The following is a 27,704-nucleotide window of genomic DNA, read 5'->3' as shown; positions in this document are numbered from 1 at the left end:
AATTTAGTCAATGAGGCTTAGTATACCGAAAAGAAAGAACCATACTAAACATTTTCCTACAGTCTGCACAAGCACACTATTTAGCATTTTGTGAAATCTGAAATTTAAAAAACCCATTTCTTTACATGACAAAGAGCACCAACTTTTCTTTGCAATTATTAACACTTGACCATCAAAAGATCCATTCTTAAAGATGACCTTACAAGAAAGACAAATAGCTGTGACTTCTTGTCCCCTTTTTCTGATTCATAAAAGGAAGGACTCAAACTTTACGCTCTCCAGGAAGTATTTCTTCTATTTATTTCAACTACAGCTTTTTTGCTGGCAGTTTGCAGCGGTTTGACAGAACAGCAGACACGCCATTCAAATCAAGTATTCTGAGAAATTATTTTCATTCAATATATTATGTTTTTAATGGAGGAGAAAATTGAGAAAAACTCATCTTTAAGATTTTCAACCTCTGCTTACCACTAAAGAAGGCCCATGAGCTAATCAGAGCTCCAACTAAGTGTCCAGGAAAAATGCAAAACAAAATAAACAAAAAACCACACCCAAGGCAAATCAAGCAAAAATCCTGGGGAAAATTTTTTTTTTGAAGCATGCAATGATCAAAGCTTCACAATTTCTTTTTATGTGCATGTATGAAATGCATCTATCGGTCTTTACAAAAAGGCAACACGTCTCAATGCTTTGTCCTCCGCCAGTTCTTTTTGAGAATCAATCATATTGATTCATTCTCTGCCCTTGCAAAATAAATAGGCTAAGAAATGAAAACTCTGCTTATTTCGTATATCTACTCCCTTAACCAATAACAACATCATCTGTGCTAAAAGCTGCTCGGGAGCACAAAAAACTGCAATCTATTCAATATTCTCTAGCTGGTGAAGGCAATTGCACACACACAAGACAACAAACATACCACTTGACTAGCACTCACCGTATACATGCGCTACATTTCAGTTAATAGTTCACAGCAAAAAACTTTACAGTCAGCCTCAATTTCTTTGCATATTTCAACCTTCCAGAATTAAAATTATTTCAGAAATAACGCATACAAGCAGACACCCAATAGTAAACACATTTGCGCTTGCTAGCTTTAAAACTACCTGCCAAGCCAACAGCCAATTGATTTCCTTGGCGTAAATTCGACATTTCCAATCTGGGACATTACCCAATATGAGGACTGTAAACCCTTTCCTAAATGAGGTAATCACTTTGGTGCTTCTATAGTTCTGGTTGACTTGCAGTTTCCACTACAATAAATCCTTGCTGCACATTCCCAGAGGTTTTGTAACTTCTCTGCACCTTTAAAAAAAAGTTACTCCTAGCTGAAATCTGTCACATAAGACCTCAAAAACAAACAAACAAACAAACAAACAAAAAAAAAAAAAAAAAAAACAAGCAAATTTTCCTTACTTAATCCTCAAAAAATCTGTACAAAAAAAAAAAAAAAAAGAGAAAAAATATTTCTCTGAATATTTACAGTTCCACTTTTAAAACTGGGGACATTGACAAGGTTCATTTCTGCGTTCTGCAAATCGAGAATACAAGAAACGTGAAAGGGACAAGTGACTAGTACAGTTGTATTCTACAATATTTATCTAGTGAAAAAGAAAGAACAGACAGGCTCAAATCTCATAACTGAATTAGTGCTAGCAGGCTCAAGGCTCTGAGATGAGTGCATGATGAGTACTGAAGTGAAAAAGTACTGAAATACTGCACTTTAAACAGCTATTAGAAATGGCTATTGTACACATCCATGCAACTCTCCTTCATAAAGGAATTTACCATGCGTAATAGCAACATGTTCCTATTTACACAATGAGTTGTTGTTCCAGTCCATCAAGTACACAAGAATTTTTAATGCATCCTAAAAAAATCAATTAGGCAATGATCATCTGATTAAACAGCCACATCATACCATTCAATTCTTTCAAACATACTCGTAAATCCAGGCCTTCAGATTTTGCTACAAACTTCCAAAACCTACACAAACAGCATATTACAAGGAGCTGATTTTTAAGCTTAATGAAATTCAGCACAAACTAAAGTATTACATGCTATTAACCTGGAAACGCAACATCAGACATGGACAGAAAAACCTTCTTTTAGTAGGTACTCTCAGTTTTAATGTAAATGTTTTTACAAAGTATCAGAACACTTCCCACAGCACAGAGCACAGAAAACACCTTGAAAGGGCATCGGAATCAAAATTGGAAAACTGATTAGGGCGTCACAACCAACTTGGTGAAGGTCCAAAAGGTGGGGAGGGGGAATAAGTAGCTAAACAAAAAGAATGTTTTTTTTTTTTTTTTTTTTAAATCAGATCTTAAATATTCAGCCTACAGTGAAATACATTGCAAAACTATGCCTGAAGTATGAAGTTGCTAAGTATCCCTGCTTATTAGTCTTCTTAATTTTGACATCACTCTTTGCAATTCCAAGATGTATCTGAAGAAAGTCTGAGAAAGCTGGGGCTATCAGCCTGAAGAAGAGAAGGCTCTGGAGTGACCTTATAGCATATTTTCAATACTTAAAGGGATCTTATAAAAAAGGTGAAGAGCAACTTTTTGCTTGGGCATACAATGACGGGACAAGGGAGAATGGCTCCAAACTAAAATGAGGGGATTTAGATTAGAGGTTAGGAGGAAATTCTTCACTGTGAAGGTGGCGAGGCCCTGGCACAGGCTGCCCAGAGAGGCTGTGGATGCCCCATCCCTGGAGGTGCTCAAGGCCAGGCTGGATGGGGATTTGGGCAACCTGGTCTGGTGGGAGGTGTCCCTGCCCATGGCAGGGGGTCGGAACTGGGTGGGCTGTAAGGTGCCTTCCAACCCAAACCCTTCTGTGGTTCTGTGATCTGAGAGCTCAGAAAGTGGAAGTTAAACCTGAAAGTATGTGGTTGTTTTCTGTTTTCAAATACATACGGTTATCTCCCTGATGCCCTGGGAAAGGAGTGCTAGTAATCCCCAAATTGCATTCCTCCTATGCAAACCAGAAGGGAGAGTACATGAAGTAGCAGTATTAAGACTCACATGCAAGACCAGCATTGTAAAACCCTGGGATGCAAACACTGGCCTTGCTGCAACTTGTGTTTCAATCATGTTGAAAACTCACAACCTAGACACAGGTGAACTTGCTGCTGGGTTTGCCTTGCCTCCTTTCCATCTCCTCCCACTGAATGGAGGGAAAACAAAGAAAACCTAAGCTTCCTAACAACATTAAGAAACCATCTTTGTTAAGTAATTCATCAACCACATCTATTGCCTACCGCCAAAAGAGAGATGAACTATCAAGTCTGCAATCCTACAAATAAAGCATATGATGCTTCTAGTAATAGTTTCCTCTCTTATATTTCCCTTTTTATGCAGGTACACTTTACAAATTCATTTGATCTTTAATATCCTAACCCATGAAGACAATTTTACTGAATCAGTCCATAATTCTTTTTGTATTTACTTGACCCATACTGAATTAACTGGACATGCCCTTAATATCAGACAAAATGCTGTAGCCATTTCACAGAACATATCCAACCCGTACTTTCTGGATTTCCTTCAACGTCCTGACATTTCAACACAGAATTCTAAGGAAGTTTGGGGTTTTATTTCAAATTTTTTTTGCCAAGCATGCCTACAACAAACAGAAGTCTGAAGACGTCGTCTGCTACATTATGTAGGGACCACTTTTTCAACAGGTTAGCAAACTATGCTCAACACCCATGCTGCAGATAGGCAGAATGACAACATTTCATCTTTTCCACTCTTCAAACTTTCTGATGTCAGAGGACTCCCTCCCCACATGTCTCTCCTCCACCTCTGGCTTGCAGGCTGTAATGAAAGGCTTCCAATAGGAATACACTATTCCCTGCTGCAGCATGACCCCACCAGCTACCTACATCTAGGCAGTTACCTTCATTTTCATTAATTTCAGGTCGATCATTAGGGTGATGTTTTTCCATCTGTTCCTGCACTTGCAGCATCCTATAGCAGAGCCTGCAAGTTGAAATCTGTCAAGTCCCATAGCTCCCACCTCAAGCCACAGCTCTGACTGACAAAGATCTAGACTTAACATTTCAAGGTCTTCTTCAAGATTCAAATATCTTTACAGCCTAACAAAAAGCCTGCTCGTTCCATCCACGGAAACGGAACTGACACCCTCAGCTATCTCTGGGAAACAGCGAGCTATAACTTAAAATAAGAACAACCTCCCTCAGAAATGCTTCCCTCCCTTCCTACAGTGTGGCTTTCCACCCTCATAACCCACCTACCCGATGCCCTTTTTGCACCATACTTAAAAACAAAGAAGGTGTATGCTAAAGGCCCAGGATGATTTAACCGATCAAGCTTTCGGAAGTGTCTTGTGGTTTTCATTAATTCAATGTGACACTGTGAAGGACTCCCATTTTCAGAAAGTGCTGAGATTCATCTTCTGAAACTTTTGGCAAGATTATTTTTTTATATATATTATATCTAGAAGTAGGCACATGCTATGCAGCCAATTTTAACAAGCAAAGCTAGGCTCTCCTTATTTAATATTCATGTCACAGGAGTAAAAATCCAGCCAGGAATCAAACTGTGGCATCCTGTGCCAAAGACAACTTACCACTCAGCTGGTAAGTTGGCAATTCAATTTACAAACCTGCATTCCTGCATTTTAATCCTTTGTAGAAAGGTGGTAATATACAAGCAATATGAAAAGAACTGGATTCAGATCATTAGAGGTTCACAAACCAAACACGCGAAGCTTTGGAGGCTGTCCAAAACAAAACCATGCCTAGGTGGTGATGTCCGTTCAATAAAAATTCAATGTCATAATTATCCTCTCGCTTTTTCCCCCCGAAGAGCATTAGTGCTCAGAACCGTGCTGCTGCTCGGCCAATTACATTAATGCCGTTAGAAGACAGATAGGGCCCGCAGCCAATCGCTGTGCCAGGTCACTGCCTGCTGACGGGTAATTTACAATTAGCAAGCAATTAGCAAATGAAGTGAAAATTCAACACTCATCTCCACATAACGCAGAATAACTCATTTTTAAATTAAAAATATGTTTTAATAACTTTAGTTTGGCTACTGCCTCCTTTTACCAGTTTCTCCTCCTTTATGACTGACAAAACGCCGCGCTGTCTGAAGTGAGAACCACGTCTATTGTTTGATATTTCTAAATGAAATAACCTCTTCCTTACAGCTAGATACCTATTTAACAACAGAAAAGAACAAAAATGAGAACTGTTGATAAAGGTAACATTCACTCAACTAGCGTATTTGAAAATTTCTAGCTCACTGAGCATCTGATGAACACCCTGTACCAGCAGACAGAATTAACAGAAATAACTGGAACTAGCCAAGCACCTGTCTGGGAGTCCGTAATCTTCTTTTCTTCTCTACATTTAACAGTAAATGACGTAAAAAGAAACTGATCTGCAACTAGTCAGTTGCACAAAACAAAATGCTGCTTCCCATTAATCATCAACTTATTAGCTTGGTATGCTCACAACATAGTAAAGAGCTCAGAGCTCCTTTTACCTACACTCGCAATCCTAAAAATAAATAAATAAATAAAAAAAATCTAAGAAAAATTTGCCAACATAACTTCTAGATAAATTTGTTTCAGTCCCACTCTAGAAAAATACTGTATCTTCCTTAATATGCATGGTATGGGTACGGTAATTAACCTTCTCTTAAAAGTGCAGGCAAAAATGCACAAGAGCATCATCAACAGTGAAATCCAAGCAGATTAAAGGAGATTCTTGCATGTTCCTTGATACCAAAAAATTAGCCTAACTTTTGAAGGAGTTATTGAGGCGAAAAAATTAACAAAAGTTACAGAAAACTCTTACAAAAGGAGGATGGGGGAGAAAAAAAAAGAGAACAGCTGATAGAAATACCTAACACATTTGCATGTACTGGACAACACTAGTGTTGCTGTGCTGATACCAGCTCTAGGTTTTCATCTTTTAGATAAATAAGTCGTGAGCCAGAAAGAAAGAATTTAAAAAAAAATAAATTAAGGAAATATACAAGGCTAAGTGATGTCAACCGAGAAAGAAAACTGATTATGTTTGACCTATTTTCCTCTCCAAGAAGACACCAGCAACAAACTAACCTCTTTTCTGACTGTACACAGTTTCAGAAAACATTTACGCTGTCAACATGAGGTATTTCCTTTTGAAACAGTCACCCTCCTTCTGGAAGAGACGAACTTATCTCTGAATTCTTCCCTTGCACCCACTGCACTACCACAACGTCAGAGAGAAGGGAAACCCACACGAGAGAGCGAAACCCTCCACAAACCTGCTGCTGCGGATACTGCATTCCTCCCATGGCGGCCGGGGCTCGTCCCTGCATTCCCACGGGGTAGCGCTGGGGGCCGGGGGGGCCGTAGGACTGCCCAGGGTAGGGGCTGCTCTGCTGCGTCTGAGAGTGAGGGTTATTGCCCATGCCGTACAACTGAGGTCTCTTCATCACCATTGGATCCATTGGACTGCCCTGTTAGTGAACACAAGCAAAGAATGGGTTTCGAGATACTGGAAGAAATGGGTCAGCACAGCCACGCTCACCACAGACAGGTCATACAGGCATTTGCTCAATACTTTATCCCTTTCTCCCAAAAAGATGAAAAATCAACATGGCATGCGAACAGGCAAAGTACCACAATTAGTTGGGTGGGTTTCTGAATGGTGAGTTTGGGATTTACATTCAAATATAAATAAATAAAATGAACTTTGCCCTCAAGTTTAGACATTGTCTCTCACCTACAAAGACAGGTATGATAATTACCCAATAAATCCCAGCTTAAGAAATAATTAAGTATGCTGTTGTAAACTGATTAGCAACATTGACTTCAACATGTAAACATACATCAAATCATGTCTATCAAGAGAGATACATGTAATGGGAAACCATTCAACCTTGAGAAAATGTCTATTTTCTTTCCTTGAAAAAAAGGGACAAGTGTAAAGAAAAGGAAGTTTCCAAAAAAGTGCAATGCTTCACAGCCTTCACGTCACTATCATATGCATTAGCAAGGTTCCAGATGATAAGGCAAGTCATAACCCAAAATTTACATAGACATTTATTTGCCTCTTTAACAGACCTCAGAAAATCCAAACTGAAATCAGTGATGGAGGGGGATGGGAAGCAAGGGGTGGAAGTTTTATTTTTAGACTTCTTGGCAGGACTTACCAACACCATAACAGCTTCAGGACGGGTGTCAACCATTGTATGGCATTACTCTCACATTTGATTACTGAGGACTAACTGAACCAGAAAAAAATACACTTTTGTCAAGTGCAGCGGCACTGCATTGTTAATATGACACCCATTTTTTAATTCCTGAGTGCCAAACAGTTGTATTCAACCAAGAAAACTGTTTTTTTTTTTTCCTTTTTTTTTTTTTTTTTTCTTTTTAAAAGCCTACCACAGTTTCATCTTAATGAGATTTCCCCCCTTCCCTCCCCAGAAAGAGGTGTATTAATTCATCCAACCAGTCTGCCTTCCCTCCGGTAGCAGGATTCCTTCCTATGGCGTATTTTGTACATTTTTTCCAACAGTGCACTGCTGACCAGCTTTATTTTAAAGACTTCCAATGTAATGTGACTTCTGCAAGGCCTTTTCGGCTGCTATGTTCTGATGTAATAGTTACTATGACAATAAATTACTTTCTCACTCCCATCCCTGTTTCTTTTCATTATTGCTGTTTGTACTACTGAAACACTATGTTTCCCCCCTTCCCCCAATAACACAGACAGGTATTTCCCCTGTAAACTAGCCACTGCTTAACAGTTATATGTTGTTCTTACTACTTATTCCTTGCAAGGGAGTAACTCAAACCTTCTCCCCGTTTTCTCCAGCTTTCCCTACCTCTACCAACACCTGTTTGCTAGGAATGTGACCCAAACCAAATATAGTATATCCATCTCAAACGTTGCCATAATACACCTGCAAAACGTGGAAATTATAACCTCATTCTCACATGACACCTCTATTCACTTCAGAAGTGGATTGCACCCACCCTTTTTATTTTTCCACCATAGAGAATTGCACATTCACTTCTAATTTGGGGTGAGTATTAGTCAGCAATTATCCACTTTATTATTTGCCTTTTTTTTGTGGCCAGATCAGAACTTTGTATTTTTCACCACTAAATGTCTCCGGGTAACATATTATTTATATTTCATACTTTTCAAATTCCATGGTTCCCCAAACACTGTAGGCCGCCTGATCTCTACCAACACATTTTTTTTATTATTTTATTTTTATTAGGCCATTGTGCATCTCAAACTTTTAAATAAGAGCAGACAGACGTAAAAGTTTAGCGGATGAACTGGAGATACCTTCTGACATGTTCCCAAGGGACAACTTAAATTACCCTTCTCTAGACCAAGATAGTTTCTCTGTGTTTATTTCAGTGTTTCCATGTTCATTTTGGGTACCACCTGTTGTATGCCTCTCCTCAAATATAAGTCCTTGTTTAAAGCAAGTTTTGGGTTTCCTTCATGAGATTCTTATGAAGCCTAACTCCCCTGCTGATTGCCCCCATCTTCTGTTTCAGTGTATTGTTTCCAGGTCTCAATTCCTATAAGAAATTAAGTCAAATTTAATTTTAATTAATTTTGAATGTAATATTTTCCACTCCCCCTCCAATACTTAAGTAGTACCATAAACAATACAGATAATTACAGCTAAAATAGTCCAACACTTTATTTCCATTATGAAGACTATTTTCAGGTGGGTATAGACTTTGCCAAACTTCAAGTATTTAGGCTGAAATTTTCCAGGCCATATGTATGCCTGAGGCTGAAATTCTCTGGAAAATTCAGCTGAAACAGTTCAGCTATGTCTTAGAATGAGGTCACAGAAGAATACATTGCTTATGTTCTTACATAAAATACTCAAAAATACCTCTTGAATACCATGGTTTGGGGTAGACAATTTTAATTTGCTGGGGTGACAATGGATTTTAAGGAAATATAAAACATGTATCCCTATGAACCCCTGATTTTCACCTGATTCTTAGGAGAGGAGGAAGAAAACAGAGAGCGTGAGGTGCACACAACAAAGCAAGACCAGATCAAAAGAGCTGCAATGTATAAGAAGGTGGCCTGAAATTTGCCAAAGAAAGGACAATGGGTTTAAAAAAGCAGAGGAGAGAGAACTGGGACAGGAAGAGCAGAAGGAAAAAGAAAACAAGGTCAGGAGGTTAAATGGATACAGGCTGAAGAGTCTCTGTCCAGTGGACAAGTGACCTCCAAGTGGTAGAGGTCCCTTGTTTGTTCATTAGTTGGTTTGGAAGGTAAGCCTCCCTGACATTTCGTTCTTCCCTGCTTTCTTCTCCCTAACCTGGTGCCTCTTCAGCTCCTGCTTCTCCTTGTGCTCTCCAGGAGAGCTGCCCCTCTGGCCCTTGTGTGATGTGAAGGCTCAGAAAGGAGGAGGCCTGAAGAGCCCGAGCTGCTGCTGGACCTCCAGGCACTGGGGGCTGTAGGTGACCCACACAGCGCTGAAACCAAAGCGGCTGTGGACGCTGCATATGGCCAGCAAGGGACACGGGCAAGGGGGGACCTGGGCACACTGAGAACTTACTGTGTACACTGCAAGCAATGCACCACGATCAAAGACTGAAGATACTGAAGATGAAAGCAGTAGATAGGACCGGACAAATGGCTGGGACACGCCAGAGAGACCCACTCGTGCTTGTCAGTGTTGATTGCCCTCTCCATTCTCCAAAACCTCAGGGATACAATAAGCAGCAGTAAAGTCCCCTGACCATGCTTAGGACTGGAGAAATAAGACTGTAGCATTAAGTAATATGACCTGAAGCCACATCAGAGAAGGATGGCCCATCTTAGCCCTGCTGCTTTCTTCTCCTGAGGAGCACGAGGAGGCAGATGGTCCTGATTGAGACACTAAGCTGAACTCGGCACTGCACCCACCTGAAGCACACTCACATAGACAGAGAGGCCAGGAACACTTTATTGTCAATACCACAAGAAAAAACAAAACCTGGGATGAAAACTAAGAATAAGTGAAGTCTCAGCAATCTTCTAGCATCAAAGAGCTCCTACACAAAACCCAGCGAGGATGCACATCTCATCCCACGCACTGGTCGGTCCCTATGGAGGGTGGCAACCTACCACTGCTACCACTGACTCCATCCAAATGAACTCATGACTGTCTGTGTGCTGCAGGTACAGGTGAGGACACCTACCAGTGGCTGTCAACATATTTCTGCATGGCCTAACAAAGCAAAGTAACCCACAAGACCACCTCCCTCTCCAGCTTTAAGAAACATTATCGTTGCAGAGTTGTGTACTGAGTTAGGAACTATTGGGAACAAGTTTTCCCTCAGTATTTCTCCTGTTTCCTTCACGGACGATGGTCACTGCTCTAGGGACGGGTCAGCAGCAGCGCAGGGACGGGGGCTGCTGCATGCTACAGGACCAAATGCAATATTTATTATACAAGTGAGAAGATGGGTAGCAAACAAAGCAGGACGCAGTGGGATGAGGAAAGCTGATTAGGGTGGTCGTAAGCTGCTCAGCCAAAAGTGGATACTACCCCTCCATCTGCCACAGTTTTTACCTAATGTTGAATAAATTATTAAAACAATAAATTTTCAAAATGTAACAGTTTAATGCATCCCTCATTTCCTCACTTGGAGTCATGCAATTTAATTTGCAGAAATGCTTCATACAACTGCAGCAGCTTTTGAATTTGATGAGATGTGCTTTCGAAGAGCTGTATGTTGCAGAAAATTTGACCTACAGCTATCATAAACAGGCTACTCAAACTTCCTTTAGTAGTGCCTCAGTTTCCCAACTGTAAAAATGAAAAAGAAAATCATTACTTCTTCACTAGAGAGGTGATTTTAGAATTTAATACGACTGTGATCAATACCATAGAAAACTCTTAAAAAAAGAAAAGAAATTGTCTTCAGAACAGCGCATGATAAGAAAGACCTGGAGCCATACACTTAACAGCAGAAAACAGCTGCTCCCTGAGTACTGGGTGTCCTGTACAGTGGAGGTGAAAGTTATAATTAAACTTTTTCTAACTTTAACGCATGCCCAATTTTCAGCTTTAGCACTCTTTAAAAGTTTTATTTTTATAGAAAGTTTCATCCACAATGTTCTGAAAAGCTAAGAAGTGTGTTATCATCCTATCTGAAGGTTCCTTTAACATTTAAAAGTTCAAATAACTTTTTTCTAACATTAGTTCCAACAATGTTCAAAGACAAGTTTCGGGTGGCAGGGTCAGTATGACAAGTATCAACCTCTGCATGTTGTAGGGATCAACAACCAACCCCTCCACACCCGCTCTAACACTTTGCAAAGGTGAAGGTGTTGGTATAACTGCACTGTATTTTTCTAAATCCCAATGGACATGTATTATCATAGATGGATGCTGTGTGCATTCTCACATCTTCCATGCCTTTACTTCATTCTATCACATGCTATATTAGAAAGTTTTAATTACTTTTTGGTTTTATTTTAGTGTCATTGCAGTTATCAGTATCCATTCATTACCCTTCCCTTCCTTTACAGGAATACGCACATTTTTGCCAATTTAGTTTGCATATCCTAGTTTTTACTGCCATATTCTGCCAGGCAAGACTGAGTGGATTCTGCATTTTACTTCTGCCTCTGCTCCTCCTTTTCAACTTGCTGCATTTCATTTAAACTTTGCATAGATCTGCAGTTCCTCAAAATACCTCAGTCTTGTTCTTTGCTTCAGTCTGCAATAATATTATAATTTATAACCCCTTTATTATAGTGCCTATCTTATGTCAGTATCAGATTCATTTGCACATGTACCAGGCTTTGTAAGAACAGAGCATTTCATAAGAGTCCTCGCCTATTATGTGCCTTGTGAGCACATTAAAGCACCCAATGGAAGGTTTGCTAATGATTTCAATAGGGCCAAGATTTCACTCCCAGTCTTTACACTGACAGTCCCACCATTAAGGTAAGATGCAGAAAAGTCTACCCTGCCTACAGATAGTAACCGGCAAACTTTTTCTATTACCTGCTCCTCTTTTCGATGTTTTGCGTAAAAGAAGGCATGAATTCAGCATCACCACTATAAGTGGTGGAAAATATTTACACCCACTTGTAAACTCAGTAACACTACTGCTTCACTACTGCTTCTACTAGCCAAAGGAACCAAACAAATCACCTTCCCCCCAGAGTATCTGGAGACTCAATTTTGCCTCTTCTAAAAGAATAGAAAAAAAATACTACTTTCTCTTGCTATTTAACCAGTGCTTTCCCTAATATCTCACCTCCTCTCAGATCTCAGGCAAGGTGCACACTAGGATAACTTTAGCAGCTGTCTGACCAAGATACATTGGCTCTTCCTTTTACATTATGTATTATACATACTAAGTTATATTACACTTCTAACATATATTACACTTCTAACACCGAAATCTTTATCTGAAAATTTCAAAGGTATTTACAAATATGAACAATCCTGGTCACAGTCCCAAAACAAAACTTGCTGTTTAACAACACCACAAAGAACCCCACCACTGATGTCCTGGGGCAGGAAAGAATGGGAGACACTTTACAAAGGTCACAGTGGGACTCAGGCATGATGATAGCACCCTGACACGAGGAAGACGGAGCAACTCACTGCAAGACAAGAGTGCTCACATGAGATACAACGACTCTTCAGAGAGAAAGTGTGCTTTTCTGTTTGTTCAAAAAAATTGAAAGAAGCATTGGCTTGGCTGACAACAGCAAATGCACCAATTTAAAGTGACTATAAGCCACAGTGCATCCCAACAACTAATGCTACATCATTTGCGCCTGTAACAAAACAACATGAACTCAACACTCTCAAATAGGCTTGCCCTCAAACTCCTAGAGCTGCTGAATACAATAACTCTTTGTTTATTCATTGATCTGCAGCCAAAGCTGCTGTCTCTGATTTAAAAAAGGAGCCTCTGATTAATACCAAAGCCTTGAAACCTCATAATAAAGACAGCTGACAATCAGCTACCGACATTCCAAGAAAGATGGGCATGGAGCTCTCAGCTCTAGGTCAGGCACCAAGTTACAAATTTATCGCTGGAGATAATCACAAGTATTCACTCTAATACAATGACACAGCTGGCATGAGGACGCAACTGGGGAAAAGATAATCCATTCCTAGATAATGCCATCATTTGTATGAACATGTACAAGGACTCCTCAGCCAACGGTTTTACACGACAAAAGCGTATCAAAACACAACCCTTGTTACGTGTTTTAAATATCCATTTAAGAAAGATGCAACTATAAAATGTATGAATACACAACACTAAAATCTGCCTTATATTAGTATTAAAATCTGAGAGGTGACTGGCAAACAAACTTCCCGTATTTTCAAATAGGAAGTCTACTATCTGGGCTTTAATAAAACTTAAAGCAAAATAAGTCAGTTGCACAAACGCGAGGAACAATCAAGAACAAAGAGCCAAGTTCAACATAAGCCTATGATGAAGGAAAATCCAGTGAATGAAGAGGCATATATTGGAAGAGATTTAACAAAAGTTTTAATTTTCCTCGTCTTAAAGGCTCTGCATACTGTATGATTTCAGCTGCGGGAAGACATCAGAAAGATAATTTTCCACTCAAAACAGAAAGTACATAATTAAAAAGGGGAAGAGGAGAAAAGCAAAGCTGTGCCCCACCAAGAATCAAGTACTTCTCCACTAGAACTTCTACAATGAGTAATACACGCAAGTGTCTCTGCGGGGTGGGGGAGAAGGACATAGGTATACTTGTTTTCCAGTTTTCCTCTTGGTCCCCCTTAACACAACCTAAAAACTGGAAGATCAATGAAACAACCATCCTCTAGTTATTATTTTGTAGACAGATAAACCTAAAATAACTACAGAAAGAGCAAATCACAACAAACACAGCAAAGAAGAGGAATCTGTTTTTAATGAACTACACACAAGTAATCTCTTCATGTTGCCACTATGAGTGCAAGCAAAGGTTAAGACAACATCGGAAAGTAATTATACACATTTATCACACCTGAAGGCCAAAACAATCCCACGTCTCTGACAAGTTCACATGGCAATACGGCTCAGGAGTGCTGCCCTTCGAGTCGCTTTTATTACCTGTATGTCAGTAGTTGGCAGTGACAATACTCCCATTGCTCTGAAGCCAGCTCAAGACACGTCATCCTTCCCCATCATGCCTGAAGCCTCAACCTTCTTACCTTCTGTAACCTACTTTCCTAATCCCAAACTTCTTCCAGAACGACCTGACATTCTCTTCCCTTCTTCCCCACGCACACACCAGCTGGGATGCTCCTAGAAGGAGACCTCTTTCCTTCAGCCACATAAATGCTCTTGCTTCCTGCTGCAGAAGTGCTCTCAGGCAAGTTAACAGTAATTTCTAGTGCAGCAGGATCTACGGTCTTTACAAGCATCTTCCAGGTAATGTCCACAGCCATCTGACATCTCATTGCTTCCAGCTGCTTGTATCCCCCCTTTTGCCAGATCATGGCCATGCTTTAGATACTTCCACTCACAGTCCAGCATCTGCACCGCAAACTGTCAGCACAGGGTGGTTTTCGCCAACACAACAGCTTTGGCACGTGCCCATGCCTCAACTTCACGTGCCAGTGCTCCAACTTCTCATTCTGCCATTTCTGATACCTAAATCACAACCCTCGGCAGGAGAGCGAGGCGTACAGCTAGGGAAAAAACAGTACCTTGAAGTTCTCAGGCTAGATTCATCAGAGGATGTGTCACAGCCCTCAGGCTTTCTCAGTAGCCAATACTGCAGCTCAACAAGGAAGAGAAGAATCCATTCATAAACCCAGAAAACTGTAAGTTAAAAAAAGCAGAACCCCACCCAGAACACCAGTTACTTCTATTTTGTCTGGCAAAGAGGTTCTCAGCTTCCTAGACAAGTAAACACCTTCACTCACTGTGCATGGCTGCCATCTGGAACTCAAAAAAAATTCCCTTACCTACTTTGTACAGCTCTTACACAAACATGGGGTTAGATGGACAGAAAAGGATGTACTAAAAATAGTGCCTGTCAGGGAAGGAGCAGAGAGCAGCCTCGAATGGAAGGAGGGGAGTGCTGCAGGAAGGCTCCCTGCAGAGCCGTCCTGGAGTGGGAGGGGAAAGCACAACGTCCTGGAAGCCAGTGAGCGACAGCAGGAGGAAAAATATTCCACATCAGCTCCAGATTTTAAGGAAAAAAAAAACTCCTCCTAAGCCTAATAAATATTCAACTGGATTTGAATACGCTTTCTCAGTTACTTGGCTTTATCAGCAGAATTAAAATTAAAGGTTAGATGTATTTAATAGCCAGGGAAAGCCCTAGCTGAGAAAGTGACACTAGCAACACTGGGGAAAACAGCGTGCCCACAAAAATGTATAGCCCATCACAACTAGGTCACAAGCCAGAACCATACACCACGCTCAGCTGCAGTTTTTTTCCCCACTCCAAATGTTATATATAGTTCTGTATTAACACACACACACACAAAAAAAGGTATGCTGGTCATATATCCTCAGCATTTATGGCAAATTATTAATCAAGTCCCACCTGAAACAATTTGTTAAATTGATTTTAATCACTGGGCCTCTCATGTGAAGCTTTGTATAATCAGCATTTCATTTACAAAATTAATTGCCTGATTGATTCTCAAGAGGCAGTAGCTGTCATTACACTGCTGTCATAACTTTTGAGTAGGGGTGTCACAACACTGAATCCTGACAGTATGAAGAGCGCTGCTATTTAAAAATTGAGGGCGGGGAGGCAGGGGGGAAACAAATACAGCGATTTCACAGATTTGCTCTTTAGCCCGATAGAATGCTCAAACCATTTGGTATCAGTTTCAGCCAGCCTCCCCGTTTTCCATTCATTGAATAACGCAGTGCTCAGCTATTCAGTCACTTTTCTTAGAAGCAGGTCCATTTAATTCAATTTTATCATAGTTGAGGTTGCATAAAACGAGTTTGTTGTTGACTACACAAAAGATTTAATCACAGGCCACTCTTAAGGTTGTTTGCAGAGCAGAGTTTGACTTCCAAACGCGTGGCACTTTTTCCACATCCACAACCTTCTGCAAAGTTATTTCCAACCAGATCTCTTTTTGTTTTCCATCAGACCAAAGGAAAACCACAACTTTTCTTATCTAGGACCTCCTTTAAAGCTTTTGTTTGTTTGTTTTTCCCCTCCCGCAGCATTTTGAAGCCACGTAGGAGCCTCGAAGCAGAGCTCCTCCACCCGCTGCAGCTCTCTCTGCGCCCCAGAGCTGCGGCATTCTTGGAAAAGCCCGCAGCTCCGCACAGCACAGCCCGGCGGGCAGCGGCCGGGGCACTGAGTCATAAGACAGGGCTGCTATTCCTGGCTCAGCAGCTGACCTGCTATGCAAACACGAGCGCAGCACTTCACCTTTCGGTGACTGGGTTTTCGCTCTCATAACAACAAGTATTATATGCACTCTGGGCAAGGAAGGAGATGGGAAGACTTTGGGACGACTTCGCCAGTTATCATCCTCAAGAATCAGGATTAGGAGTCAGAAATGGTAGGTTACAGGAGAGAAAAAACTCCAGAAGTTTTTAAAGGAAGAAATCACAAATGCTCTAACAACGTACTCCAGATTTTCAGAAAGCTACCTTCACAAGGTAAACTTATTTAGAAAAATAAAACAACCTAAGCTTCAGCAAGACCTCTTGAAACACTATTAGTGCCTTCAAAACACAGACCTATTTCTGAGACAACTCCAGAAATAAGCCCCTCAGCTTCTCAAATTCAGCTTTATGCACTGGATTGCATCAAGTGCTCCTGAATAAAGCAAATTCAAAGTGTCTAGGTCGCTCTCTGAGACTACAGCATTATAAAAAAAGCAAACAGCAACTCTAAGTGATTTATACCTATTGGTGGCATTTGTAATGGACCTCGTCGGATGCAATTCTGGGATCAGCCAGAGCCCAGCTCACACAGGAATCTAGGGGGCATTCCAGAAAACACAGCTCCCCACCCCCAGGCTCCTGCTGTCCCCCTGACACTGCTCCCTGCCAAGTGCCCTGTCATTCCCTGCGTGCACACAGCACAGGTTGCTTTGGTACGAGCAGACTGACGCAATTTCCATCTCTTTTTGCAGGTCTCTGAGTTCACAATGATTAAAATCAGAAGGAAAAAAAAAAAAAAAAAAACACACATGCAAAATAGATAGGCTACTGGGATAGAAAGGCATAGCGGGATAACTGAATGGCCAACTCCACCAGGCAAACAAAGCAGTAAGTTGTTTTCCTTGCTCCTAGCAGTAATGTGAGATTGCAGCTAAGGGAAGTTCACAAAGTTCTGCCCCCACTGAGAAATGGTTGCCAGAGAGCTATATTCCTCTGACACACCAGGAGGAGAAGATCAGACAGAGGAGAAAAATCAGTTACCCTACTCACACTGTGATAGACTGAGATGTTAAAAAGACATGTAGAGCACTGACTTGCTGTATTCATCAGTTTCTAGCCTCTTAGCAGGTAGCTTACTCATTAAACTAGCTTTTTCTCTCTTTAGTCTGAACTCCCCCCCCTCCATTATGGAAGAAATGGTTTTAATTAAGTAAGAAAACAGGGGAAAGCCCCTAGCCAGAGCCAATACACACAAAATTCCTAAAGGATATATTTAGGATCAGGATAATTGGAAGGCAAATTCAGATCTACAACAGAAGCCCTGTCACTTCTCCAACTGCCAAGAAACTGTTCCTCTTGTAACATATTTTCTATGTTAAAACTGTTTCCTGTAGAGACTGAAAAAACTTGGTTGTAAATAGCACAAAATATTAATAGTTACCTGGAAACTAACTGGCTCTTTTTTTTTTTTTTTTGGTTTTAAAAACTTTCATGCCACAGTAGTTTTGTATCACGTTGGTTGGACGTCATGAAAAACCCGCTGCCCCAGCTTGAAGCATACCAACAGCTCGGTCCAAGGGTCAAACAGACGGAGGTAACGAGTCTGGGGCTAGACACCCTGATTGTAGAGCTGGAGCAACACATTTCCATGGAGCCTGTGACTATCCTGCAGTTATAAGTGACCTTCCTCATCAACACAGAGGCTCTCAGGAGCACAAAACTAACTTTCTGCAATGGAACAAAACAAAAAAAATGTACCAGCAGCAGGTGATTTAAAGCACTAGCAATAGCTTTTTTCAGTAGCTTACAAAAAATTAAAATCAATCACCAGAACAAACTACAGTTATGACTGGAATTTTTCATTATTGATCAAAAATATTTAAGTTAGGAAATAAATCAGAGGAAACAGTAGGCTGAAGGTCAAAGCTTCTGTACTACTTGAGAGAACAATGTGATTGGAAAGCATGAATTCACACACATGCCTACATTCGCCCCAGCTCCTTCGTATAATGTAACTGATTCCCAAGTATCATTTTACAATTCTGATTAGGTCTTACAAAAATCTTGTTTATTAAATTGCTTTCTTTAGGCATGCATAGCTGCTAATTTGTTTCCAACTAAATCATGTATCATCTGAAAAAGATTACATTGCAACAGTGGAACAACACTCCTGGGATTATGCTTCATCTGGATTTCAGAATTAAAAGGACAAATATTACAGGAGTTGTAAATTTCCCTTTGAAGGTAGTGGCAGGAACAGCCTGCAACTGGGTAATTCTGAACAGAGCCATGAGTGCACTTCGCATGTAGCAGCCCTTCCGAGAGACACACATAGCAAGTCAACAACTCCACACATTAAGGGGCCTATTCACAGACAAACTTTGATTTCTTCAAGAAAAAAAGCTCTTTAGATCAACACATGTATTTGTATAAACATACTTTGTAAGCAAAATAAATAATGGGAGCAAAAATATTAAAAGCTTTGCTGATTTAAAAAAAGATTATCAGCTCCAATACTCAATGGTTTTAAACAAACTTATAAATATAGAGGTTTGGGAAGGACTCCCAGAGAGCTGTCCAGAATAGACCTCTAAAAATTTATTTGCATTTTAATACAGAGTTCCCTATGGCTTATTCAGGAAAAAAATCTGACCTGGATTTGAAACAGATGAAACTCTGGTTTAACCCTAGTGACTTCACCTGCTTCTCACTTGGAACAGGCAAAAGCTACCAGGTCCTCATTCCTCTTCTCACCGTCTCCAAAAGGGACAAATTCCTCCACAGCCAGAAGCAGCCTACAAGAGCATCTAGAGCACCTCAGCACAAAGAAACACGTGCACGTAACATCCGTGTATGATAAGTGCAGAAACACCTCTGCAGTTAAGTTATCCTGGATGTTTATAATTAAGAGTTTGTTTTTAGCATAGCTACTACCAAGAGCCTTCAGTTTACAAAGATATGTTCACTATATAAGCATAATTTTCTTTTAATATCGCATCATTTAAAATTAATAAACAGCATGCAAGACATGTCTGGTTTGAGAATTGTAAAAGCAGGAAAGCTGACCCAGATCTTCGGTATTTCTCATCCAAGACACCAGTTAACAGGAAACCTGAAATACCATAACCATCGGATTTCCTCCCCTCTCGCAATGGAAATCATTACTTTCAGACTGCCTGCCTGAGAACTCTTGGCTTCTTTCCACTTCTGAGCCCATCTCTTATTTCCCAGTCCTTAGGAGAGCCCACGTTAGCCATCATGTGAAAACACCAGCACACATTTCCTAAAAGCACATCAGAGAAACTCCATTACTTGCCAGAGAGGATACCCAGGGCCTAGGAATCCCCCTTGGCCACAGCCCAAAATGCAGCATTCCCAGCTTCCTAAAAGTCACCAAATCCAGAGCAGAATTCGAAGTCAACAATCAAATTAAATGGGAGGAAAGAGAAGGAAGTGACAGCCTTCAAAATCACTGAGGCAGTCCAGGTACGGGGAATCTTTCCTGTATGCCTGAGTAAGCTGTTTCTGTGGGAAACAGCAATTTGAGCGTATTTACATCTCATCTTTCTTCCTTCTCCAAGGCTGCAACTTACAGCAGCCTCCTCCTGCCGCTGATGAGGGCTGGAGACAGTTCATTCTGTCAGAATCACTTGGCCTAGCCAGAAGAGGTCATTTAGCAGCAAAGACAGATGTTTCTCAGCTGATACAACGAAAAGGCAGAACAGAGCAAACAAGCCCAAAGACTCATTTTAGCAACGGGGTATCTGCAATTCCAATTTTAGGTATTGTTCAAATTAGAAGGATGCTATTCATCCAACACTCATTTGCAAACTTCATTTCAGAATTAAAGAGATGCAGATACCATGTGTAAGGCTCTGAAATGTGGCTTTAAGAAAATATTTTGTTTCTTTGAAGAATAAATAGAACACAGATTATTCACTTCATATCTAACCTTTATAGGTAAACCCAGCTCTTCTGCCAACTACTATGATTCCTTGGGTACGTTCTTCCCCTTCTCCCTTTACACCCTACGTTTTTTGCTCAGTTCTTTCATACAGGAAAAGAAACTAAATAAAAAAAGGAAAACCAAAACTGATCACACACTAGAAATACTGTCAAATATGAAAAGGAAATGCTACGCATTCTTAAACTAAATCTCCCCAATGCCCAAGAAGATGAGATGCTGGTTACAAAATCAACACAGAAAAAGAACAATTTCAGGAATAAATATACCTGAAAGCAGACTACCAGTTAATTCTAGAAATGGGTATTATACTCAACACCGCACAAACATAATTAGACTATTTTGACAGAAGGCATTAAGTTTCCAAAAACCAGAAACAACCCAGATACTTAAAGTAATCCTATATGAACCATCACATGCTCTCACTATCTTTCAAAAAAAATTGTTTTTTTTTTTTCTTTTTTTTTTTTTGGGGGGGGAGGGGGATGACAACATATGTATAAATAACCTTCTGCATTCCTTTTTGCTCAATGTTTTACTACTACAGTAAAACAGGATACAGCAACATCCATCATGAATGCTTTATGCCCAACTTATCCTGCCTCAGAGCAGAGGGATGGATTAAATGACCTCTTGATGTCACTTCCAGCCTTGTTCTTCTATGTTTTGGGTATTATTACATCATCTTTTTTTATTTTAAGGTTTCTCCTGTTTCTGCAATTTGCTTTTCATTTGAAGTCATAATCCTCAACTTCAGGCATAATGAAACAACATGGAAATTAAAATGCTACAGACGTACTAAGAGTATTGATAAAAAAGCAGAACAGTTTAATAAGAAGTAAAAAAGGTAAGAAAAACTGTTACTAAGGAATTGATGTTGACGTTTGCAGAAACTGCTGAAAAGAGAAGCATTTAGGAATTTGGTTTTGGGGAGGTGTGAAGGTGAGGATGAGCACACAGTGTTCCAGGCACCAGAAGAGATAGGGGTGGGAGAGAACCAGAGTAGGTGGCCAGCGTCAAGGTGCTGATCACATCGACACCCAGCTCGAGCTACTTACTTTGGACCACACCAGGCCAGAGAGATCACCCACACCAAACATCTTCTGGACATCGCCAGCCTTCCCCTGACTGTACCACGCACCAGAAGAGACCTGCACCTACACCTTGCCTTCTCCCTGCATCGTTTGAGCTGCTTCTTGCACTACTGGTGCCTAGCAAGTCAATTATGGCCTGCCTTGTGGGTAAGTCATTAGATTTCAGTAATTCTCCAAACAATTCACATTTTGGGAAGTTTTGTTTTTTTTTCAACTTCATCAAGGAAGCCTCTTTCTGTGATCCTCAGAGACGCGTGCAATTAGAGACAGCACAACAAAACTCAAGGAATAATGAGAACCAGGAGACAAAGAGTGTCCAGCCAGAGTTTATTATACAGCCACAGACTACTCCACCTGTTGCATTGTACACTGAGTACTTGCAAAACCAGAGAGAGGGGAAAGAAACATGCAGGTACATCCAAGCAGCTAGGAGCATGAATTTTGATCTCTTTTTATATCTTATTGTTATCTGCAACCTAGGAACATGTTAATTGGCCTAAGTAATTGGTTTAAATACCCAAGCCCCATTATAAAAATGTACTATGAAAATACTTAGACACTTATCACAACCAAGAAATTTTTAACTAAAGTTCAAAGCTGAAAAGACACTAGGGACTTGTCTACACCGAAGGAAAAAAATGCATAATTATACCAATATAACTAACTCAGTGTGGAAACTTGCTCCGGTGTAAGAGTACCCTTTTCCACTTAAGCCTACGTGCTTTGGAAGCAGAATAAGATAGGCCACGAAAACTCTTATTCTGGTCTAAGAGTGTCTCCATAGGGAGTTATGTTGGTATAATTATAGCATATAATTATAGCACATCGTTGTACTGGTAAATTTCCTCCTGTAGACAAGCACTAGGTGCCCAGTCCACATACATTTCCTAGCAAAACAAATGGTTATCAAATTCCAATGGAGGCACATGAAACACTTTGCTTTTATTTTTGTCTGATGAACCTTCTTCATTTTAAAGTGATGAATTGCTTCAATTAATCTTCCTTGCAAATGCTTTTCTCTCTATCCTACATGGTAATAGATTATTCTTCCGGCGGAAGCATCATAAACCAACACTACGAGAATGGCTGTGATAGCTCCCACGCTGATTTGGGCTCCCAGAATATAAAGCAAGTGGCGAGCAACCAGGTTCAAGGAAAGAATAAGGTGCTGTTTACACATTTGCCTGTTAGACTCTCGCCTTTTACAGTATATTGCAGCTACTTTAAAACAGTCAGTGCTTCAATAATTTAGTTTCTATCCTTCTGACAATTTCATTCTCACCTCATTTGCTGCAGAAGTTAAAACATTTCAGCCAACCTTGAGGAAGCCGTGCTTCCTCCTTCCACCCTCACACACACTGGGGGGAAAAAAAAAAAAAAAAGTACATCTAAAAACCATGCCACTAGTTGGACTTCAAACTCTAAAACTACAAAAGGCTCCTCAGACTCTTTTGAAAACATACAACTTTTCAGAGGGTATTGAGCTCAAAAACCTAAGCTTAACCCGAATAAATTGACACTGTTTATCAGAAAGATCCCTTAAAACGGGAGCAAACAGAAATACCCATTACACCAGCCTCCAGAAAGTAGGAAGAAGAGAAACCTTGCCACAGAGATGTCAGTGAAATTATTAATGGCATAATACTTCAGTTTGGGCATTTTAAACACTCAGCTAAGAAAGGTTAAGTGACCCTAGAGATAATTAAGGATTATGGTAACCATTTTGTAAGAAGTACAGGTAAATCCCTTTTTACAAAAACTGTTTTTAACTTTTTTTTTTAAAAATGCATTAAAAATGATAGAGCTTTTGGCAGAATAGTCATCCCCATGTTTTCTTTTGTACTTCTTAAGAAAGTTATCCCTCTGAATTACACCAGGTTCCTTAGTTTTGGGTCTGGATCATACCCCCAGTAGGCTGGGTCTGGATCACATCCCCAGTAATTTATTCCCACATGGATAGGCTCCCTCGGTGGCACCTCTCCACTTAGCAGGTGGGCTCCCTCCCTCCTTGCACCAAGCACAGCCCCTGTGATCCAACAAGGGCCTCACCGCATGCACATTTTTGTCATCCCACAGAGCCAGGACCACTGATGGGAGGGCTGGAGAGCAGTAGGAGCATCCCTGTGGGCAGCAATGGCAAGGACGGGTCCATTTAGCTTGAGCACCAGCAACATGAGCAGTTTTCCAATGGATTGTGGAGCAATACCTGTGGGACAAAACCACTGCCCTGTTTCCAAATCAAAAGCTTGCATCTATGCACAGAGATCTCAAACCTAGATGTTTAGGTCAAGCATTATGAAAATTCATCCCAGTATTTTCAGATGTGCCAGAATGCTTTGTGCCTACAAATATTCTTGAAAAGAAACACTGACAGTTCTTGCATGGAAAAAATTAATGTATAACAAAAGCAACAGCAGGAAAAGCTCTGAACAGGCATACAAAAAAAGAACATTAATGCATCTTAAGCTTAACAAGAAATAGCTATTAAAGCCATTAGTTCTAATGTTTCACCAAGGTAATGAGAAAGGTTAGTCCACATCTCCAAACAAATGTGGATTCATTTACCTCTATGATTTGAAAACATTACAAACAGTGGAAGGAATTACCTTCACCTCCCCTTTGGCATCAATGCCTGAACTTATCAGCTTAGACTTTCTTTACAGTGAGTGAGAAAATGTGGAGCTTTAGGAGCGTGACTCATTAGACCTGTATTGCGTGCCTGCTTTGGGTCGAGATGATTCACACCAAGAAATGTCTATCTCTTTACACCAAAGACAAGCCCACACAATAAGATCAGGTATAAATGCCTGCAATAAATCTGGCCAGATAAGTCCCACCCTTGAAAGTTAGGGTTTTTTTTGTTGGTGTTTTGTTTTTTAAAGATACTGAATGCCTATTCTGTAATTACCATCTTTGGGAGGAAGAAAGAAAGTCTCTTATCACTCTGTGCCTCAGTTTCTTTTTAAGAGAAATAACTATGATTCCCTGCGCCAGAAAAGCATGGAGAAATTAAAACATCCATTTTTATTTACAGAGTACCTTTATGCTCAAGATGCAGTCTCATGAGGAGTGTAAGCTGGCTCAGGTCTGTAGTACCATCCAGAGAGGATGTCCTGCCCTGACCCCCACCCTGGGGGAAGCTTGCCCTGGCCTTGCAAGACTACATTGCAAGTCAGATCAGCTCAATGACCAGGCTGAAAGATAATCATTCATGGGTTTTGTTCTGTGGGATTTGTCTTCAGACAAGTCATTGAGCTGATGCAGCTCACCTTAAGACACAAAGGAAGCAGCAGGGAGCTGATAAAAGGATGGGACCAGTCTTTTTGGCAGAGGTCAAGCCTTGGATCACCTTCAGATGACCATGAACCTCACTACAAGGTGCAAGATCTTTTAGCAACACAGTTCTATGACAGAGTGCCCAACCAGCGTAACAAGCAGCTACACAGAAATACAAACAAACAGGGAAAACAAAGCAGGCTTTTGAGTTGACTTCAGTTTTCCCCAAAGAAATTCTGGCTTGATGGCTACACAAAAGGCACACACCTGTTTAGTTCAATACATATTGTCCTGTATGTTTACATGTTTCAACCCTTCTCCCGCTAATTTTCTCTTAATTTCAGCTCCTGATCCTCAGAAGTCAAAAAGAATAAGCTGCCTTTCAGACAAATATCCACAGGATACCAGAGGAATAGGCAGAACATGTCACTGAATGGTCTGTATCAGATATAAATTGGGGAAAAAAATCCTGTCTCCTTCCACTTAAGAAACCCCAAGATAAGCACCTAAGATAACCCCATTTCTAAAAAGAAGACTACATTTCTCCTTATTCCTAGCACTCTGGCTGAAGCAACTTGCTAGAATAAGTCAAATCTATGTGCTCAAGGACTTAAAGAAGGTAAAAAAAAAAAAAGAGATCAGAGAGATCAGAAATCATAATTGACTCTTCTGTTATGATACCATGACCAGCTGTAGCCCTTAACAAGAAGCATCTACTTTCTTTCTCCATCTCCTCAAGCAAAGACATCAACCCAAAGAAAAGAAAAAATGTTGAATTGGAGCAGAGAGAAGGAACAAACAGCATGAGTCAGACCCTTGCTTTTTGAAAGCTAAAAGCCCAGTAACTATCACAGGCAAGCCTGAGATTTCTCTAAGGAACAAGAATTTTTGCAAAGACACATCTCAGTCCTTTTAGAAGGAGAGCAAAATTTAGAAGTCACCAGGCAAGGATAAATGGGCCTTGGTTCTTATTTGAATTGCTAAGGTGTTTTCCTAGAAGAAAGACAGCACCTTAACTAACTTGTAAACAGGCTTAATTCACCATCTTAAACAAACATCCCCAAAGAAAATACAATGTGGTGTAACAACAACCAAACATCCCTGGCAGTGTCCTTCCCTCCTCACCCCAATCTTCTGAAAAGAATTAAAAGGAAAAGAAATTCTGAAATGAAGTTATTAGGTACTATAAAATTGCACATCACATTCATTACTTACTATAAACAGTTAGATGCAAAATGTTTTTCCCCTCCCCTCAGCTCCCATCTTTTCTACACTTACCACACGTGGTACAACACCACACTCCAATTTTCAAGCTGACATGCTCAGATATCTTTTGGGCAAACAGATTTTTAACTACAACTGCCACACCAGGGGAAAAAGAAAGACTGTCCACGTCACATTTACATTTTGTCTTTTCTCTCCTTTGTTTGTTTCCCTCTCTTCTCTCTGTCCACTATTACATAAGAGCATCGGCTTTAGAGGAACCTGAAGAAAATGGCACCATCACCCACAGGTGCTACTTTTATGACTCCTTCTAATCCTATTAGGATTTGGGGTTTTGTTTTTTCAAACCCAACTTAACCTCTTGCCAGGAGAGCTGCCCACGCAGGAGGCTGTCTGGTGAGCTCGCTCACCCCGCTGTCATTCATTCCCTAGCAGTTTTCATGCACAGATTCCTTGGAGGATAGAGAGGAGCAAAGGCAAGTCGGAGGCAGCGATGGGTACCGGGGTCACTCAAAAGCTATCCTCTCCTTGGATATGTGGTCACACTGCTCGCTTTCACACAACTCTAAAATGGCAGAGGATAATATGGATGGCTTTTCCATCACTCCAATGAGTTGGAAAGTGAGAAAGATGAATTTGGAGATACCATGAAATTTTAAAGAGGGAAATCATAGCAAAGGAACAAAAAAAGATCACAGTGTTTGGATAAAAGGAAGTAGCAGAGCTCTGCTAAGGAAAGGAACGAGACAGAAGCAAGTACTCGACAAACACATTTCACTCTCCCTGCAGGCGAATTAAGCAGAGGAAAAGGCTTGAGCAACCACATCCCATAACAGAACTGAAATGGGAGTGTTAGCATCTTCAGAAAAAGGAGAGGACATCCACTGCCGTGACACTGCCCCCACCCTCGTGGAGTGACAGGGCACTCAGGCCCCCTCTGACCTCCCTCCCAACAGGGAAGCTTCCCAGGGAAGGGAGCTAGGAAGAATTACGAGGAGGATTGGGGGCAATGCAAAGCCTTCTGGGGGCAGGCAGCCCCAGCAACATCCATACACAAAACTCTTGACAGCTCAGACTGTTGCAGCACTCAGGTCCCGCACTAATAATAATCTTTATTTATTTTTTAGAATATTGGCATGCATACACACACTGAGAACATCACGAAAGTGGCTCTCCAGCACAGGGCAGCTCACTCCAGATGCTGCCTCACCAGCCCCTCCTCTTTAAAGGAAGAGCTCAATTAAGTTGGGAATTTCTCTTCTGAATGATTTTAAGTGTTTTCTTTTTCTTTGTGGTTGGATCTCAGTTAGTGTAATTGCTATTTATATCAAAACATTAAAAGGCCTGGTTATGGGGTTTATTAGAAAAGCAAAATGTGTTTTTAATACTTAAAAGAACCACAACAAAATGCTCTGTAGTACTATTCCCCCTGTATTTGCATACCGCATGCTCGACAACAACAACAAAAAAAAAAAAACCACTCCGTGGAAAGCTAAAAACTCCCCAAATACCACCAAAAAGGTCGGTCTTGGAGGCCGTGAGGAGGAAAACCCCTCTGTGAGGGGCTGGGCCGGGGGCTGCCCCGGGGGTGGGAGGGGATGCAAACCCGGCCGGGCCGGGAGCTGGGGGGAAAGGGGAGGTCCCGGGGCGAAGCTGCCCGGCTGGGGAGGAAGGGGAGGAAGAGGAGGAGGAGGATTTGGGGGCAGGGAGGAGGGAGGCGCGCACGCACGGGGCCGTCCCGGCGTCCTGGCGCGCCGCCCGGCCAGCGAGGTTGTTGAAAA

At 40.9% G+C, this 27,704-nt stretch overlaps 1 protein-coding gene across 7 annotated transcripts in view; it reads right to left on the bottom strand.

The window, feature by feature from the left end:
- ARID1B (AT-rich interaction domain 1B) overlaps positions 1–27,704 on the bottom strand; it is a 322,498-nt gene that overhangs the window by 283,704 nt on the left and 11,090 nt on the right. For all 7 annotated transcript variants that reach the window (XM_084515780.1, XM_084515777.1, XM_084515775.1 and 4 more), the window contains exon 2: positions 6,291–6,485. In XM_084515780.1, the coding sequence (XP_084371906.1) occupies positions 6,291–6,485 (195 nt within the window). The remainder of the gene's footprint in view (positions 1–6,290; positions 6,486–27,704) is intronic.

Source organism: Aythya ferina, assembly GCF_964211825.1.
Source record: "Aythya ferina genome assembly, chromosome: 3".
Taxonomy (NCBI): Eukaryota; Metazoa; Chordata; class Aves; order Anseriformes; family Anatidae; genus Aythya; species Aythya ferina.
This window is presented reverse-complemented; position numbering and strand designations above follow the sequence as displayed.